The 16,160-nt window shown below is 50.1% G+C and overlaps 2 protein-coding genes across 2 annotated transcripts in view; one reads left to right on the top strand and one right to left on the bottom strand.

The window, feature by feature from the left end:
• Positions 1-1,792, bottom strand: part of NFS1 (NFS1 cysteine desulfurase) — a 29,969-nt gene extending 28,177 nt beyond the window's left edge. The window contains exons 1-2 of the mRNA XM_078602089.1: positions 1,711-1,792; positions 755-1,280 (exon numbers count right to left, since the gene is read on the bottom strand). Of these exons, the coding sequence (XP_078458215.1) occupies positions 755-851 (97 nt within the window). The 5' untranslated portion in view covers positions 852-1,280; positions 1,711-1,792. The remainder of the gene's footprint in view (positions 1-754; positions 1,281-1,710) is intronic.
• Positions 1,793-2,330: 538 nt separating this feature from the next.
• On the top strand, positions 2,331-11,373 carry PDP1 (pyruvate dehydrogenase phosphatase catalytic subunit 1). The gene is made up of 4 exons (XM_078602088.1): positions 2,331-2,444; positions 4,530-5,638; positions 7,921-8,073; positions 10,940-11,373. Exons 2-4 carry the CDS (start codon positions 4,577-4,579, stop codon positions 11,243-11,245), a joined length of 1,521 nt encoding a protein of 506 aa, XP_078458214.1. The 5' UTR covers positions 2,331-2,444; positions 4,530-4,576; the 3' UTR covers positions 11,246-11,373.
• Positions 11,374-16,160: the final 4,787 nt, after the last annotated feature.

The following is a 16,160-nucleotide window of genomic DNA, read 5'->3' as shown; positions in this document are numbered from 1 at the left end:
CTGGAATGCCAGATTAACCCCCCGCGACTCCCCCCATTAAAATACAGGTTAATGCCACTGCCTCTCCTCCAATTCAGGGTTATCATCATCCAATGCCCCTGCTACCCCCGCCTCCTCTAAGGCCAGGTTAATGCCGCTCCTCCAACTCAATGCCGCTTGCACCCCCCACGCCCCCCAAGGACCCCGAACCCAGGCCCCCCCAAGGACCCTGAACCCAGGCCCCCCCCCCCCCAAAGACCCTGAACACAGGCCCCTCCAAAGACCCTGAACACAGGCCCCCCCCAAAGACCCTGAACGCAGGCCCCCCAAGGACCCTGAACCCAGGCCCCCCCCCCCCCAAAGACCCTGAACCCAGGCCCCCCCCCCAAAGACCCTGAACACAGGCCCCCCCCAGGACCCTGAACCTCTGAACCCAGGCCCCCCAAGGACCCCGAACCCAGCCCCCCCCCCCAAAGACCCTGAACACAGGCCCCCCCCCAAAGACCCTGAACGCAGGCCCCCCCAAGGACCCTGAACCCAGGCCCCCCAAGGACCCCGAACCCAGGCCCCACCCCCAAAGACCCTGAACGCAGGCCCCCCAAGGACCCTGAACCCAGGCCCCCCCCCCCCAAAGACCCTGAACACAGGCCCCCCCCCAAAGACCCTGAACACAGGCCCCCCCCAAAGACCCTGAACACAGGCCCCCCCCCAAAGACCCTGAACACAGGCCCCCAATGACCCCCAACACAGGCCCCCCAAGTCCCCGTGGCTTTACCTTGTGTCGCGCTCCTCCTCTGCGAGGCCCTTGCTGCTGCTGTCGCCACTGCCACGCTGCGGGGCCAGAGGGCCCTCGAGTACAGCCTGAGCAGCATGTCCGCTCCTCGTCCCCTGGCTGCTGCTGCCGCTAGCACCTCGCCTGCTGCTGCTGCTCTTGGATGCTTCTTGTGCCCCTGCTCCTCCTGGCTTGCTGCTCCTTCCCTCGTCTACAATATGCCCCTGTCTGCTGCTGCTCCTTCTCCTCTCCTGCTTCTCCTTGCCTGCTGCTTCTCTCCTGCTGCTATTTTCCTGCTTCTCCTCTCCAAGCTGCTGCCGCTGCCTCTTTGGCTGCGCGGTACCGACGACCACGCGCGGCGTCCCCGTAGCCGCCAACAGTCGCTCCGATTGGTCCGATGTTAGGTCACGTGCGGCCGCCGCCTACAGTCGCTCCGATTGGTCCGATGTCGGGTCACGTGCTGCCGCGCCGACCAATGGCGAGGTGCGGGCACCCTCCGGGGCCCACGCGTACCACGTGGCCCCGCACCCTGAATCGGAGTTATATTTGAAATAATAATAAAATTAAAATAACTAAATTAAATCACGACGTTTCGTAAGCAACACAAGCCTCAGTCACCAGGTGTAACTGCTCCAGTAAAATGAGAGTAATTTTTTGTTATTTTCATTTATTATTATTATTTTATTATTATTTTTACTATCAACGTGACTTTACCGAAAGAACCAAAGAATATTCCAGAACTCGTTAATGAAACAGGAATGTCACTTCATGACGTCAGACAACACGTGCAAATACAAACTCGTCATTGCGTCATCGAAAACAACACGTTCGTTTACAAGGAAAAAAAATGTAAAAAAATATATAAACAAGCGACGTTTCGGCTAATGACCCTTCTTTATCGGAATGTAAATTACATAATTACGTAATCTAAAAGCGCTCTCGGTTAAACAAACACGTACCCGCGATGACGTCACGTCGCGATGTAAACAGCGCGGGCGGAAGACATCGCCCCTCGACACGTGCCGTGACGTCACCGCAACACGAGGGCGACTTGTTGGCAACACGCGCCGTGACGTCACCGCGACACGCGGGGCGACATGTTCGCAACACGCGCCGTGACGTCACCGCAACACGCGGGCAACTTGTTGGCAACACGCGCCGTGACGTCACCGCAACGCGGGAGGCGACATGTTCGCAACACGCGCCGTGACGTCACCGCAACACGCGAGGAACTTTAATATGTTTTCTTGTTCATGTTTTTGTTTTTTTTGTTTGTTGCGGTTGCACCCGATTCAAGAGCCGAATGGCTCACAGGGCTACACCTAATAAATAAAACTGAAATGAAACTGATTGGCAAACACGCGCCGTGACGTCACCGCGACACGCGAAGCGGACAACTTTCGTTTTCACACACGAACATGTGCCCCTGACGTCACCGCGGCGTGCGCGATGACGTCACCGCGGCGTGCGCGATGACGTCACCGCGCCGTGCGCGATGACGTCACGAGCCGCCCTTTTATTTAAGGGCCGCCCGTCGGCGCGCGCCCCACAACGCGGGAATAAGGCGGCGGCGGTGACGGTCGTAGCGAGGGCTCTTGGGTCGCGTAACCTCTCGCGAGTGACAACTTTGCCGTGGATAGCGTCTCATCTTCCCTGCTGCCCGTGTGCGCCAGTCCGCGTGGACTATTCGTGGGTGAGTGGGTGGTGAGTGAGTGAGTGGGTGGATCTGTGAACGCGTTGTGTTATGCAATGTTTGACTGCGATTTGCATTCGGAGTGTATATTGCAGTGTCACCTTTGCTGTTGGAAATTGCTCTTGAAATTGCATCGTTGTATATCTACACTACATTGGGCTTAATATCGCATTTTAAAGTCGCGGCCATTGTTAGCAATATGCGTTGCATAGGCCAAGCTCTGAAAGACAAAAGTTGCGTCTCCTCTACCTCAATGATGTTTTTTTATTGAGTCTTCAATGGTGACTCCTCGCTAGTGGTCGACGTTCCACCACCCCCCCCCCCCTGGCAAGGAGCCGTGGTCATCCTCGCTTGACCCCGGGTTATATTTGTGGCTCAACAATCATTCTGGGCATGCATGTCAAGCGGCAACACGCTCCTATACCGAGTTGACTTCACGTGGCCACATGTAGGGCAGCAGAGGGCAGCGCAGCCACATTCATTGTTGTGCTGTTCTTCTATGCTCCCCTGCATCTGTGCTGCCCTCCGTCACCAACCCGTAGTATGGTCAGATAACCCCCCCCCCCCCATGGCCCTCATTGATCCAGCAGTGGATTGACAAAAGGGTTGGCCTTGTGCATATTGTAATGTAAACAAAAATTACTTTTTTACAGCTTTACTGGACTCCCAAGGTCAATAGATGTGTAAGATGCCACTTGTGCAACGCAACGGGGTAGACATCGGCTAATAACTCCGCTGTGTGTTGAACTTCTTTCGCACCGTACGTAGCCAACCGTGCCAATCGGAGGTGCGAAATTGATATCACAATTTCATGTTGGTGTCTACAACAGGAGGCCGCATGTCCACGCACTCTCGAGGGACATTACACCGAGTTGGGTTTCAGTGGCCCAGGAACGTGTTTGGTTGGATGCGTGACCACTACGGCCTATTATAAGGTGTTGTAGGGTGCTGCGGGATTTTTTTTAGAACGGAGGGTCAAATGTAGAAAAATACATGGGTCTCACTGCACTATGTTGCAACGTCTATCGCTCCCTCCCGCACTGACCAGACTGGTGAAGTATGGTTAACTAAGCCCCCCCCCCCACCGCTATACGCACGGTGTGGGGAGGCCCTCATCCAGCAGTGGATTGACAAAAGGGCGGCCTTCTGGTCAGCTGTTTTGTGCGAAAAGTGCGATTTCAGTGTGGATTTTAAAGGAAATTAAAAACAGCATTTCAATTGCCCACAAAGGCTGGCATTCACTTGCACGGGAACATTGCAAAATGTGCCCTTTGTAATATAGAATTCCTCCCCTCAAGATATCAGTGCAATTCTTAGATTGACATTATTACTGTCATTATTTATGGCCATTTCGTAAAAAAATATTTGGCAACGATACAGGGTCACTTGGGTTTGCCCTGGCAAGAAAGAAACCCTGAAATATGCTACCTTGTCACGCTTTATCTCTTAGCCCCCTCACCCTGTCTCACCCACTCTGATAACGCACTGGCTCTTGGACCCGACCAGATCTGGATGAAGCCTAGACATTCAAGCTCGGTCCAGAGGCTCCTCTGCTAATGTAACAAAAAAAAACCCTCTAGCTTCTTCATCGAGGAAGATATTACTGCAGTCAGTTGCTGTGTAGCCGGTAACAGTGTAAAGTGTATTTTGATATATCTGGCCATGTGGAATTGTAATTGCCAGTTGGGATTTAGCTTGATCATCATCGTTGTCATCATCATCACTCCTGAGGCCGTATAATGACAGCCACTTTGTTTGAAGCCATCTGTGGGTGTCCTATGTAGACACTACTGGCTTGTGCCATGTGAATGTGGAATGTCCTTTGTGAGATGAGGGTTGCCAATGGATACGAGCACCACTCCACAGTGATTTGGTTATGGAGAGTAGTTTGACATAAATACATTTGCATATTCTGTGTGTTGTGTGTTCACGACTGGAACATTCATTGCTTGTTGCAACCAACTAATTTACCTTTGCTTAGGCATTGCAATACGATGACTTGTGCCCCTGTTCAAGTGAACGCGCAGCACTCCTCTCTCTGCCCATGGTGATGCGCACACACGTTAGATTTCTCTCTTTACCCAGGTGATCTCTACCAACGCAAGCCATCCACCGCTGCCCCGGCGCCAGCCATGAGGCTGCTTCTCCGCACCACCACCTCTCTCCTTGCGGCTCCCGTCACCGGGTCTCCCGGCGGAGCTCGGCTGCACCGCGGCAGGAGCACGCGTGCCGCCCATCGCCTGAGCCGCGAGCACGTGGACAGCATCCTGCGAGCGAGCGAGTACAGCTACACGGTGCCCGAGTTCGACGGCAAGAACGTGAGCGTCGTCATGGGCTTCGAGAGCAACCAGCTGCCGTCCAACTCGCCCATCGAGGACCGGCGTGCGGCCGCCACGTGCCTGCAGTCGGGCGGAATGCTGCTGGGCGTGTTTGACGGGCACGCGGGGTCCGCGTGCGCGCAGGCCCTAAGCGAGCGCCTCTTCTACTACGCGGCGATGGCGCTGCTGCCGACGGCGACACTGCGGCACATCGAAGACGCGGTGGAAGCGAGGCGCTCGGTGCCGCCCGTGCTGCTGTGGCACAAGCACCCGTACGACTACGTGAACCGCGAGAGCGCGGCGCTGTACTTCCAGAGCCTGCGCACCTACTGGCAGGAGCTGATAGACCTGGACGACGGCACGCAGCCCGACGTGGCCGACGCGCTGGCGGGGGCGTTCGCGCGGCTCGACTCGGACCTGTCGCTGGAGGCCCAGGCGGGCACGCCCAGCCGCTGCCTGACCGCGCTGGCGCTGCGCTCGGCGTTCTCGGGCGCGACGGCGTGCGTGGCGCTCGTGCGCGACGGCGAGCTGCATGTGGCCAACGTGGGCGACAGCCGCGCCGTGCTGGGCCGCCGCGCCGCAGCCGGCTGGGAGGCGGTGCCGCTGTCGCGCGACCACTGTGCGGAGAACCCTGCGGAGGTGGCGCGCCTGCACGCCGAGCACCCGGAGAGCGAGCGGCGCACGGTGCTGCGGCACGGCCGGCTGCTTGGCGCCCTCGCGCCACTTCGAGCTTTCGGCGACGTCAAGTTCAAGTGGAGCCAGGAGCTGCAGCGCCGCGTGCTGGAGTCAGGCGCCGACCTCGTCGAAGGCATCGGGCACCGCGACTTCTTCCCGCAGGACTACCACTCCCCGCCGTACCTCAACGCCCGGCCCGAGGTGGGAGACGTCGGGACTGCGGACGGCATCGGCACTGTAGCTGCCAGCCGTGGCCACCGCCTACACTAATACCAACACGGTCACCACTACCACCAAAGATTAAAGATCATCCCCTGTATAGCCTTAATGGACTGTTGGGGCAAGTGCTGTTCGCGAGTAGCACCTATGAAGGCCAGAATGGTACATGAGGGGGTTGTGGCCAACACAATGCCTGACCGTCCTTTTTTTCCCGAGTAATGTTTACACTGCACTAAGTATTCCTTAGAGTCTGAGTCGACCTAGGGGAGGCCTGAGACTGGTTCAAATATTCACCACCGGCAGTGCCGAGAGAGAGAGTCTGGGATTGTTGGGGGCCAGCTGGATGTGTTAGCAGGAAGCAGCTTATCGGTGTTTATTTTGTTCATGAAATAAGTGGCAGAAATATTGGTTAAGTATGAGTTTTTAGTTAATTTTGGTCAACTATGAGTTTTTATTTAATTTTGGTCAACTATGACAATGAGTGGACTACTAAATCATCATGGCCAACTAAAATGAGAACATTATCGGAGATGCAGGCTGAAGATTATTTCGTAACATTATTAAGGACGGCAGTGTGCTGAGTAAGTTAATTCATAATAATTTAATATATATTTATTGAGATCACTGATTGGCTAACCTGATATTGGGGGCTTGGGAAATTGCATGACCCTCACACCAACATTGAATAACTAAGAGTAGAATAAACCTTTCTCTGCTTGAGTTTATTAGACTAAGAATGACGGCATAAATCCACAGATAAAGACTCGACAAACATTCCACAGGTTTTCATTTGTCTAGATTAAGACGAGTAAAACAATTGCTGACTATCTTCTTGGTTCTTTCGGTAAAGTCACGTAGAAGGGAAATAATAAAATAAAAATAAAACAAAATAATTCTCACGACGTTTAATTTTTATTTTATTATTTCCCTTCTACGTGACTTTACCGAAAGAACCAAGAAGATGAATCCCTGCAGTCACGAAAGCTTTAAATCGAAATTTAATTGCTGACTAAATTAACACTACATCTAACAGATCAATCTGGCCATCTCGCAGCCCAGGACTAGAGCAACAGGTATACACCTAAGCAGTACCTAACTAGGTTCAAAGCCTGCTTTTCTTGAGCTCATCCGATTCCTCCAGGAGAAATAAAGAGTTTGATTCTGCTTCTGGCAAGATTGGATGTATTCAGGGTGATCTTTTCGAGGCAAGCTCAAGGCCATATTGCGATACAGGGCGCACATGCAGGTTTAAGTCACATACACAATTATAATGCTGTTTTTAACAAAGGCAATACAAGCAATAAACAACTCTCATTTACCTTGGGTAATGAGGGTGAGCAATGAGCCATACAAAACACAAACCTGGGTGATGCAAAACATGTAAATTAAGCAGTAAAAACATAATTATTGTTTGTGTGTGTGTAGGGGGGTAGGGGGGCTAACGCATCGGATGATGAGATCATTGTTGTAAGCAGCAATTCGGTAAACGGTAAATCATTACACACTGAGCGGAACTATTAACACGCTTAAAAACTGCACGTGCTGTCAACAATTATTACACAAAAGGTGTAAAAAATATTATTCATCTCAGAAAGTTGATGGTGATGGACTGAATCAACCCTTACCAGGAATTGAATTCACATGCAGTGGTGCAGTAGTTCTTTTACTGCACAACAATTAAGGCGACCTAATGTCAATTCTAATCCTTTGCCTTACTTACACAAGTGGGAAATTATATCTGAACTTGTCCTGGATATCCCATTGATGTATGAACATGAGCACTGGGGAACAATGCTACCCGGGCGTGGCGTGCGCCATACCACCCCACCGTGCATTGTGCGGCCTTAACAGCTGCTCGCTAACAACACTTGCCCTAACAGTCTATACGGTTGTTTCTGAAAAGTTTTCACGTGTTTGTACGTGTCGACATGTGTGTGTGCATGTGTTTGCGTGTCTTTTTGTGTATGTGTATGGGGAGCGGTGACGTAGTTGCAAACACACGGTACTATGAGCATGGTGATCGAAGTTCGATTCCTGGCCACGGCAAATGCAAAGTAGAGGTATATACATTTGTCCTCAGCCTACCCTATCCTTCAATGAGTACCTGGTGCAGTGTGTAAGTAAACATCAGCACTGGGGGGATGATGACGGTGTGGCATCGTGCTGGCCACAGAATCTGCTTGCACACCACGCCGGCTCGCTAACGGCACTTGTGCAGTCTATAACAGCCGTACGGGGGACTGCGATGTGTGTGTTTGGTATAGGTGTTAAGGCATCGGCTGGGCGCAGGCGACCGCTTCCTGGTGCTGGCGACGGACGGGCTGTGGGAGATGCTGGACATTGATGACGTCGTGCGGACCGTCGGGGACTACCTGGAGGCTACAGAGGGCGGCGCCGTGGCGCAGAGGCACCAGCAGGTGGGTGCAGGCCACCTCTCCGTTGACAGGGGGGGAGGTGGGCGCAGGGGGGGAGGCCGCCAGGGCCGACGGTCGTCGCTGGACCAACGCGCACGCACGCAAACAATTGCTCGGATCAAGCGCCGGTCTTGACCGAGGTTGCCGTGCTGATTGTCCCGTATTCATTCGGTTTTGCCACGGTACCATTTTTTTTATATTTTCTCGGGATAAATTCATATTTAAAACATTTGCTACAGTAATCGCGATATGATATTTTCTACGCATGTTTGGGTAGTCGACCTTGTATCACACGGTATAGTATCGCTTCATAGCAGCACTTATCTATAATATGCTGGTACCAGCACGTCCTTGGGATGGTTTTTTTTTCCCAACCTAGAATTGTTTATAAAAGATGGCAGCACAAATAACTTGAAGCCTCTCGGCTTCATCCTCCACTGCCCAGTCAATATTTACATAAAGCGTAATTCTACCATGATTAACATGGTACGGTGCAAGTTTTCAGTTGCTTTTTTTTTTAACTAGGTCATAATTTATGCATAGGTCAACATGAATACCTTCTGTCCGGTTCTTGCTGGTATAATGAGCCCTTGCTTGACTGTACAGCGAAAAACTACTCAAATAAGTGCTGTAACTGACGGACATACGATATTCTTTTACTGGTAGGAATCTCCTGGTTACATCAGCCCACGGGGGATTATTGTGTCTGTTGTGCAGGGAGGGGCTGGGTGGGGAGGGTGGAGCTGGGTGGGGGGTGGGGTTGGGTGGGGAGGGGCTGGTCACCCCGTGGTGCTCTTATAAAACTCAATGTTTAACCTACTCACGCCGGTTTCGCAATTGGCCATATTTGCGGAATACACCGCGCCGCCGTTGACCCTGGCCATTGACCGAGCAACCCAACGTTCCTACCAGCTCCCTCCGCAGGAATGTGTTAAATAAGAGAATGATCAAAGTGAAGAGCATATCGAGGCAATACAAACAGATGATACTTCACCTTCCTGCTGTACATATGTATGTTGAACTCCGCACTGTACGTAGCTAATCGTGCTAATCGGAGGTGCGGGGGAAGGACAACGAACGAAACACAAAAAGCGGTTCTTAAGAAATGAGTTTTCAATCCAGATCCCACAACTCTTGCACGTTTGACATCTACAATAATGGCAATTGTTCAGGCAGGAAAATCTTTGTGATGCTCCGTGGTCACGAGAAAACGGATCCGTGCCAGTCCAGCCCCGTTCTCTGATCTTCATCGGCCGATCCGTTTTCGCGCTCCTAATCCTCACAACGGGTTAAATCGCAGGCACTTTTTGTAAATTGCTCAACCGGCTGAGTGGGATGTCCGCACGATGAGAACTCCTTACGCTTCAGCGAGTCGCACAATGAGAAGAACTCGTTGTACATGCGTCAATGTGCATATTCACCCAATTGCCGAATATAAACCTGGAGAATCCCAGTTGGCCAAAGTGTGAAGCTTAGTTTCCTCTCAGCGATGGTGTAAATAAAAACGATTGTTTTTGTTAGAATTTTACGTGCTAGTTCACTGTTCGGCAACACCCACGGTATGTCCCGCACAGCTCATTTCTCGCCGTGACGTTTCATCTCCGTGGGCTAAGGCCCTCCTCCCCCTTTCCCTGCGGTTGTGTGGCGGCAGTGCTTCTCACAATCCCCGTCACTGTGGCACACTTTGGGATCTCGCTTGATCTTCACCACAGAACCAAAAAAAATTGGTGGGCCCTTTAGCGTTCTGGCTGTGGACCCCAGGTTTAGATCACTGACCCACTGTTTAGGCTGAGAAACCTTTTCTCAGAATTGGAGGCTACTACAATTGTAAACTTCTAAACACACACACTAAAATACAATGTGCCGTGACTCGCACACACGTCGCTCGTAGCAACCGTTTGCCCAACTGTTCGTGCGCGATCAAGGTAGTTGAGAGGGCCGGGGTTGGGGGCCGACTGCTGGGCGCCACGGTGGCGAGATGTTAACTACCTCGACTGCTATACAGGAGGTCGTGGCTTCGATGCTGACCCTGATGCCTATTAATTTGGAGTTTGCATGTCTCTCTTCCTGTGGTCGAGTGGATTTTTCTCCAGGTCCTCTGGGTTTTCCCTTTAAACGCATTTAGAAACATGCGTTTAGAGTATTTGGATGTTATAAATGTTCACGTGATGAGGCACTTTGTTGAACTATCATTTGTGCAAGGTCACTTCTGAAAGAGCTAATAGCTCAGTGGGCCTTACCTGGTAAAATAAAAATAGTTGAGCTTTTAGTTCTAGCTTGACTGTCACGACCAATGGAGAACGGAGGTCGGGGCTGGATCGGCCACTGAACGGCACGGGAGAGTTCGTCTGTTCTAGCTTGCGGACAGTGAAGTTATTTTCTTTCCTATAATTCCAAAAATACTGCGGCACACCTGGAACTTCGCACCCGACAAAGCACTGGTGGAGGGAGGTGACCGTAATTTTTGTAGACGTTTTTAACAAGGTCTGACACATGTTCGGGTCGCTTGCGCTACTCAAAGCTCCCGTCTGTTGTTTGATCTTTTCTGCCGTCATTTAAAAAAAAAAACATAGCTCTGAAGTTGACCTATGCAAGAGATCTGGTTGACGGGTATAGGTGGATATGTGAACATCTCATAGCTAATGACAGTTACACCGTCATGCACGTATAAAATAAAGCACAAACTGCTTTAAATACGGGGGAATTCTTCACTGTGCTTTATACACAAGTGATTACCATCTTTAAAAAAATAAGTTACTTACACAAATACTGCACTGAGTGTGGGCGGGTTAATTGGTCAGGGCGGATATGCCCTAACTAGGAGACGTCCGCCTATCGTTTTCTCCGTCTGCTTGAACGACGACGGTAGGAGCGGCGCGAGGGCGGCTCCGTTGTGCGTCTGGGCGAGATGCACGGCCGCCTGCTGCTGCAGCAGCGTCAGCGGCAACGAGCAACGCCGGGTGGAGGGACGACGACGTCGCCGAGCGCCGACCGCAACGCGGCGACGGCGCTGGTGCGGCGTGCAGTGGGGCGCGACGAGTCTGGCCGCGTGTGCGAGGAGCGCGTCGCCGAAATGCTGGGCCTGCCCGAGGAGCTGGCGCGCATGTACCGCGACGACATCACCGTCACCGTGGTCGTCTTCAACCCCAGCGTTTTGGACGCCGAGCACCGGTGATGGCAGCCGCGACGAAGCGGAGAAGCGATGACGGTGGTGGTGGCGGCGGCGGCAGCGATGGGAAGGAAGGCGATGACCGTGATTTCGGGCTTGTGATGGCAGCGATGACGAAGGGGTTGCTCAGAGCAGTTGGCAGTGGTGGTGATGAATGTTGTAATGACGAGGTGAGGAGATGATGAAGGGGTGGTTGATGGTTTTGGCAATAGAGTAGTGATGAAGTTAAAATGGTGATGGAGTGGAAGTGATGGATTGCAGGCGGTGAAGTCGAGGTGATGAAACCAATTGCGAGTCGGTGCGAGTTACTCGGTGGCATACCCCGCTCTTCGAAAATATTCATATTTGGATGTCAATCGATCAACAAAGCGTGTTAATTCGCAAGCCCAAGGCTCGTGTTGCAGCGCAATCAACAAGTTACTTGAACTGATGAATGCAAGTTGAATCTGAAAGCTTTACCAAAACTCTGCATGCATCCGCGTGTATGTGTGTGCATGTGCATACTGTCTAGCAACGTTTTCCAACCAGAAAAAGCAACTGCCCGTTACGCATCCAACATAAAACATTACACCGTGCCAGATGTGGCGTGACGCACGGAGCAAAGCATCAAGCGGCAAAACACGAAACTTGTCTTTGTGGGACGGCCAGTCGATTCGGGGCAATTGCATTTATAACTTCCAGCTGTGTCGCGACAACACATTCATAATAGCATTATCGTGGGTCTGAAAAGCAGCCAAACCTCTAAGCTGACGAGAAGTAATGCGCTGTATTGTTTTATTTTGTATTTCTCAATAAGGGGTAGGATTGTGTTTTAAGCCAAAGTTTGTCAACTCCAGCCCTTGTGATACCCCCTCCTGTGGGCCAGCTCTATGTCGCGGTGGCTAGGAGATGTTAACTACCTTGCCTGGTATACAGGAGGTCGTGGGTCCGATCCTGACCCTGACGCCTGCTGTTATATTTAGAGTTTGCGTGCCTCTCCCCGTGGTCGCGTGGATTTTTCTCAGAGTCCTCCGGTTTTCCCCCTCCACATTTAGAAACAACCTGCGTTTAAGAGTTTTTGGCTGCTATAAATTTGCACGCGATAAGCCGCTTCGTTGAGCTGTCATTTGTCACAAGGTCGCTTCTGAAAAAGATGTATGGCTCCGTGGGCCTTATCTTGTATCATACAAAGTTTCGTTTTATAAAAAATCTCATGTCCATATGCAAATTAAGCTACAGCAAACTTTTTGCACCGGATTGTTGGTAGTCGTGAAAACCTGTGCTGTGGGGGCAGCGAGGACTGGAGGAGTCGAGACACCGATTTAAAGGAAGATGCAACTCAACACGGAGCCCTTGTGGATATCTGTACTTGGGCAGTGGGAGGATGTCCGATACGAATTTGAAGCTTCGTTCATGAGAACGCAGGCTTCAGGCACTCTGTCACAGCGCTACAGTGATGGCAATGCAATGACTTTGGATGAGAACATGTTAATATGCTGGCCATGCATCCTGCTGTCGGCTTTAACTTTGGTTGAGATGTCGTCCACGCTTGCCGTGCCGGTGTGAGCCCAGACATATCCGCAGACCTCCGCAAGTCACGGCGGGAACAAGCCATCGATGTTAGCCGGCTACGCGTGACACCGCTCCCTCTGAATTCGACCGACTCCAGCCTAACCTCGATTTGCTCCACTCAGCGGATTGCACTCCCCTAATGCGAGTGATCACGAGCTCGCTCGAAAGTAGGAGTGATTTTTAACAACATCGCTAGTTTGCAATTATTCACTTAGCCATAAAGTGTGTTACTCGTGAAGGGTGGACTGTAGCATAGTTTTCACCACTGGGCCAACTTGCATAGAGTTTAAGGTTTGATTCCCACAGTAATTTGTTTGGAATTTCCAAAACAGCTATCAGGTGTAGAATGGAATGAGACCCACGTGGTATTGCTTCCAAAATGAGTCCAATAAACCAGTAAACGTTTTCCATAGTGTATTTTATGCCCGTTTTCCAGCATATGGCACTCTTTCGTAATCTTATCCATAGGACATGAGGTGCCTGCAAGAGGCAGTACAACATGTAGGTTGAGCGGACGGTGGAGAGATCTCGCCTCGGATGTGGGTTTTGTGTTTCCTCATCCAAGCAAAATACAGGAAGAAATTTGAAAAACATCCCAAGCAGGACCCGCTTGATAATCTTGACTTGTGCTTTCGTTGGGTACATTTTACTGTGGTTTTCCACTTGATGTGGGCTGGCTGGTGCTCATCCGTTTATTGCGCAGACTTGTCATGTAAATTTCACATTCTCAGGGCAGGGGTTGGCCTCCCAAAAAGGCTTCTCCTAAATCCATTGAGCACAGAATGATGGGCCCCATTGAGCCCCAACCAGGATTTGAATTCGTAAACTTACAATTGTGAGTCTAATGCTCTAACCACAGCGCTACCCAGCTGAATGAATTAAATGCTGTGTATTGCATGCATATCGGCCCAGAAACAAGTGGAGGGGAGCCTACAGGAGCTGAATGTGTCTTGGCTGAATGTGGTTGGAAAGTGCTTGGCCATAAGGAATGTGTGGGAGTGACCCCAACCCTTGCGTAAACGCCTTGCCCCAGGGCGCCATAGTGCTCAAAATATCAGCATACGCTTTTAGACTTGGAAAGGCGATTCAAGCACCATAGGCAGAGGAGACTGTCAACAGTTTGGCAACTGAACACGAACAACCAATTTATAGGTGCCAAATGACCTGCGTGTATTGTATACAAGGCTTTGTATTGGCATTGAAGCTTGAGAATTGTTCATGTATGTCCACACTGAAAGGGAGCCCAGTTACTTATATTAAATGAAGATGAATAGCTTGGGATGTTCCAGGAATACGAATGGAGAGCCCTTTCTGAATACAGTGTTGATGAAGGCTTCTCCACACTGTAAATCATGGAAGTCAGAGGTGGGAGGCAAACGAATGGTTCCAGATACCACTCGCCTCTGACGTTAGCCTTGGCCGACCATCAAACTCAGGTCTATGGGTGATTCATGCGGTGTGTTAACCATTGTGTCACTGCCCCGCTCTTGAAATCAAATGCATTTACCAAAGTGGAAGACCCACAGGGACTGTTACTCCCACTGCTAATCGGTTGAAAGGGTTGCCCACATTGGATAAGTGCAGCGAAGTACTGTCGGTTTACAAACTTGCTTGTCTTGAAAATCTATCCCAGTGGTGCTGCGGTCAAGCCACTCGACTTGCTTTCGGAAGACCGACCACGAGTTCAGTTGTCTTAATTCTCCCCACTCCAACACTGCATCGTTTACAATTCAAACGAAGAATAACCAGTCTGCTCAAATTAAATTGCTTTTAAAATATATTTTAAATCGAGGTCTTACTGCTGATTCATTAACGTCCATTTCGCATGGATGACCTAATTAGTCGTGTTTGAGGTGACGCAATCACGTATTAGGTGGGCCATGAGGCTAGTCTCCTGCATCGGAACATTAACAGGCCAATCTTAATTTGGAGCTTTCGTGACTGCAGGAATTATTCTTTGGTTCTTTCGGTTAAGTCACGTCTAAAAATAAAATAATAAATTAAAATAATAGCGACGTTTCGATTGCAACACAAGCAATCATCATCAGGCATAAAAGAAATAGCAATAAAAATCTAACTAGAAAACTATAGACAGACATAAGCAGACAGACATCACAAGGACACACAGAGAGAGGACACATCGGCACAGAGAGAGGGGTCGTTTCTGTGACGGTCCCTTAAATATAGAGAGGGGGGGCGGGGACGGAGAGAGGGAGGGGGCAGAGAAAATTAGCATATCAATGAGTGTACGGCAACGTGTTGCTGCTGCGCAAGTAAGATGACGACGTGGCACGGCACACAAGCTTGAAAATTGCCGTTTAAGCTTATCTTTTTTTCTCTCTCTGGCTATTTGTTCTCTCTGCCTGTGTCCTCTCTTTTGGAATGTTCACACTTAAATTCTAACTTAGCAATCTTTGAAATACGTAATCAACCAGGCTATGCGTTGTGTGTTGACCGACTCTCTGTGTTGTATTACATCACATTTCGATATTTTGCGAGGTTATTTAATTTTAGTGTGCCTTTCTCCTAATTTTCAAGCTTGTGTGCCGTGCCACGTCGTCATCTTACTTGCGCAGCAGCAACACGTTGCCGTACACTCATTGATATGCTAATTTTCTCTGCCCCCTCCCTCTCTCCGTCCCCGCCCCCCCTCTCTATATTTAAGGGACCGTCACAGAAACGACCCCTCTCTCTGTGCCGATGTGTCCTCTCTCTGTGTGTCCTTGTGATGTCTGTCTGCTTATGTCTGTCTATAGTTTTCTAGTTAGATTTGTATTGCTATTTCTTTTATGCCTGATGATGATTGCTTGTGTTGCAATCGAAACGTCGCTATTATTTTAATTTATTATTTTATTTTTAGACGTGACTTAACCGAAAGAACCAAAGAATTAACAGGCCAATGCACACATCTCCTTCATAAATGGAAAATATAAAGACAAGCCGCAAAGTGACTGTGACTATGCAACCCAAACTATGGACAACATCGTACACCGTTGTGGTCTGCACCCCTTCAATGGCAGAATAGCAAAACTACTCCAAAAGCCCTCTCGTGGCTAGCAGACCTCGACATTGGCATTTCATTCCTGAACATATTGCCATACGCAAGGAATACAATAGCGCTGAACAATTAGAGCTCATGGTCGATTACGACACTCAGACGGTCCATGTTTTGTGCTCTTCTCTTACTTGATAATCTACTTTTTTTTTACAAAAAAATACTTATGGCATCAGTGGGTTATATCAGTCTACTTTGTGACATGAACCTCCCAATCTGCATGTGGTGATTATTTATCATGGTCAAGCAGACAGAAAGCCATTTTATATATACTGTATATATAACATTGTATAAGCAAATGCTGTAATTTTGAAA

The sequence above is a fragment of the Lampetra planeri genome, chromosome 17, assembly GCF_965212315.1.
Source record: "Lampetra planeri chromosome 17, kcLamPlan1.2.h2, whole genome shotgun sequence".
Lineage (NCBI taxonomy): Eukaryota > Metazoa > Chordata > Hyperoartia > Petromyzontiformes > Petromyzontidae > Lampetra > Lampetra planeri.
Note: the sequence above shows the minus strand (reverse complement) of the source record. Positions and strands in the feature narration are given on the sequence as shown.

Bases quoted from the DNA above. Each gene is read 5' to 3' on its own strand.
- PDP1 (XM_078602088.1), top strand. From the start codon at position 4,577: ATGAGGCTGCTTCTCCGCACCACCACCTCTCTCCTTGCGGCTCCCGTC. The intron at 5,639-7,920 runs GTGGGAGACGTC...TGTTTGGTATAG, and splicing joins ACCTCAACGCCCGGCCCGAG to GTGTTAAGGCATCGGCTGGG. The intron at 8,074-10,939 runs GTGGGTGCAGGC...CGACGACGGTAG, and splicing joins TGGCGCAGAGGCACCAGCAG to GAGCGGCGCGAGGGCGGCTC.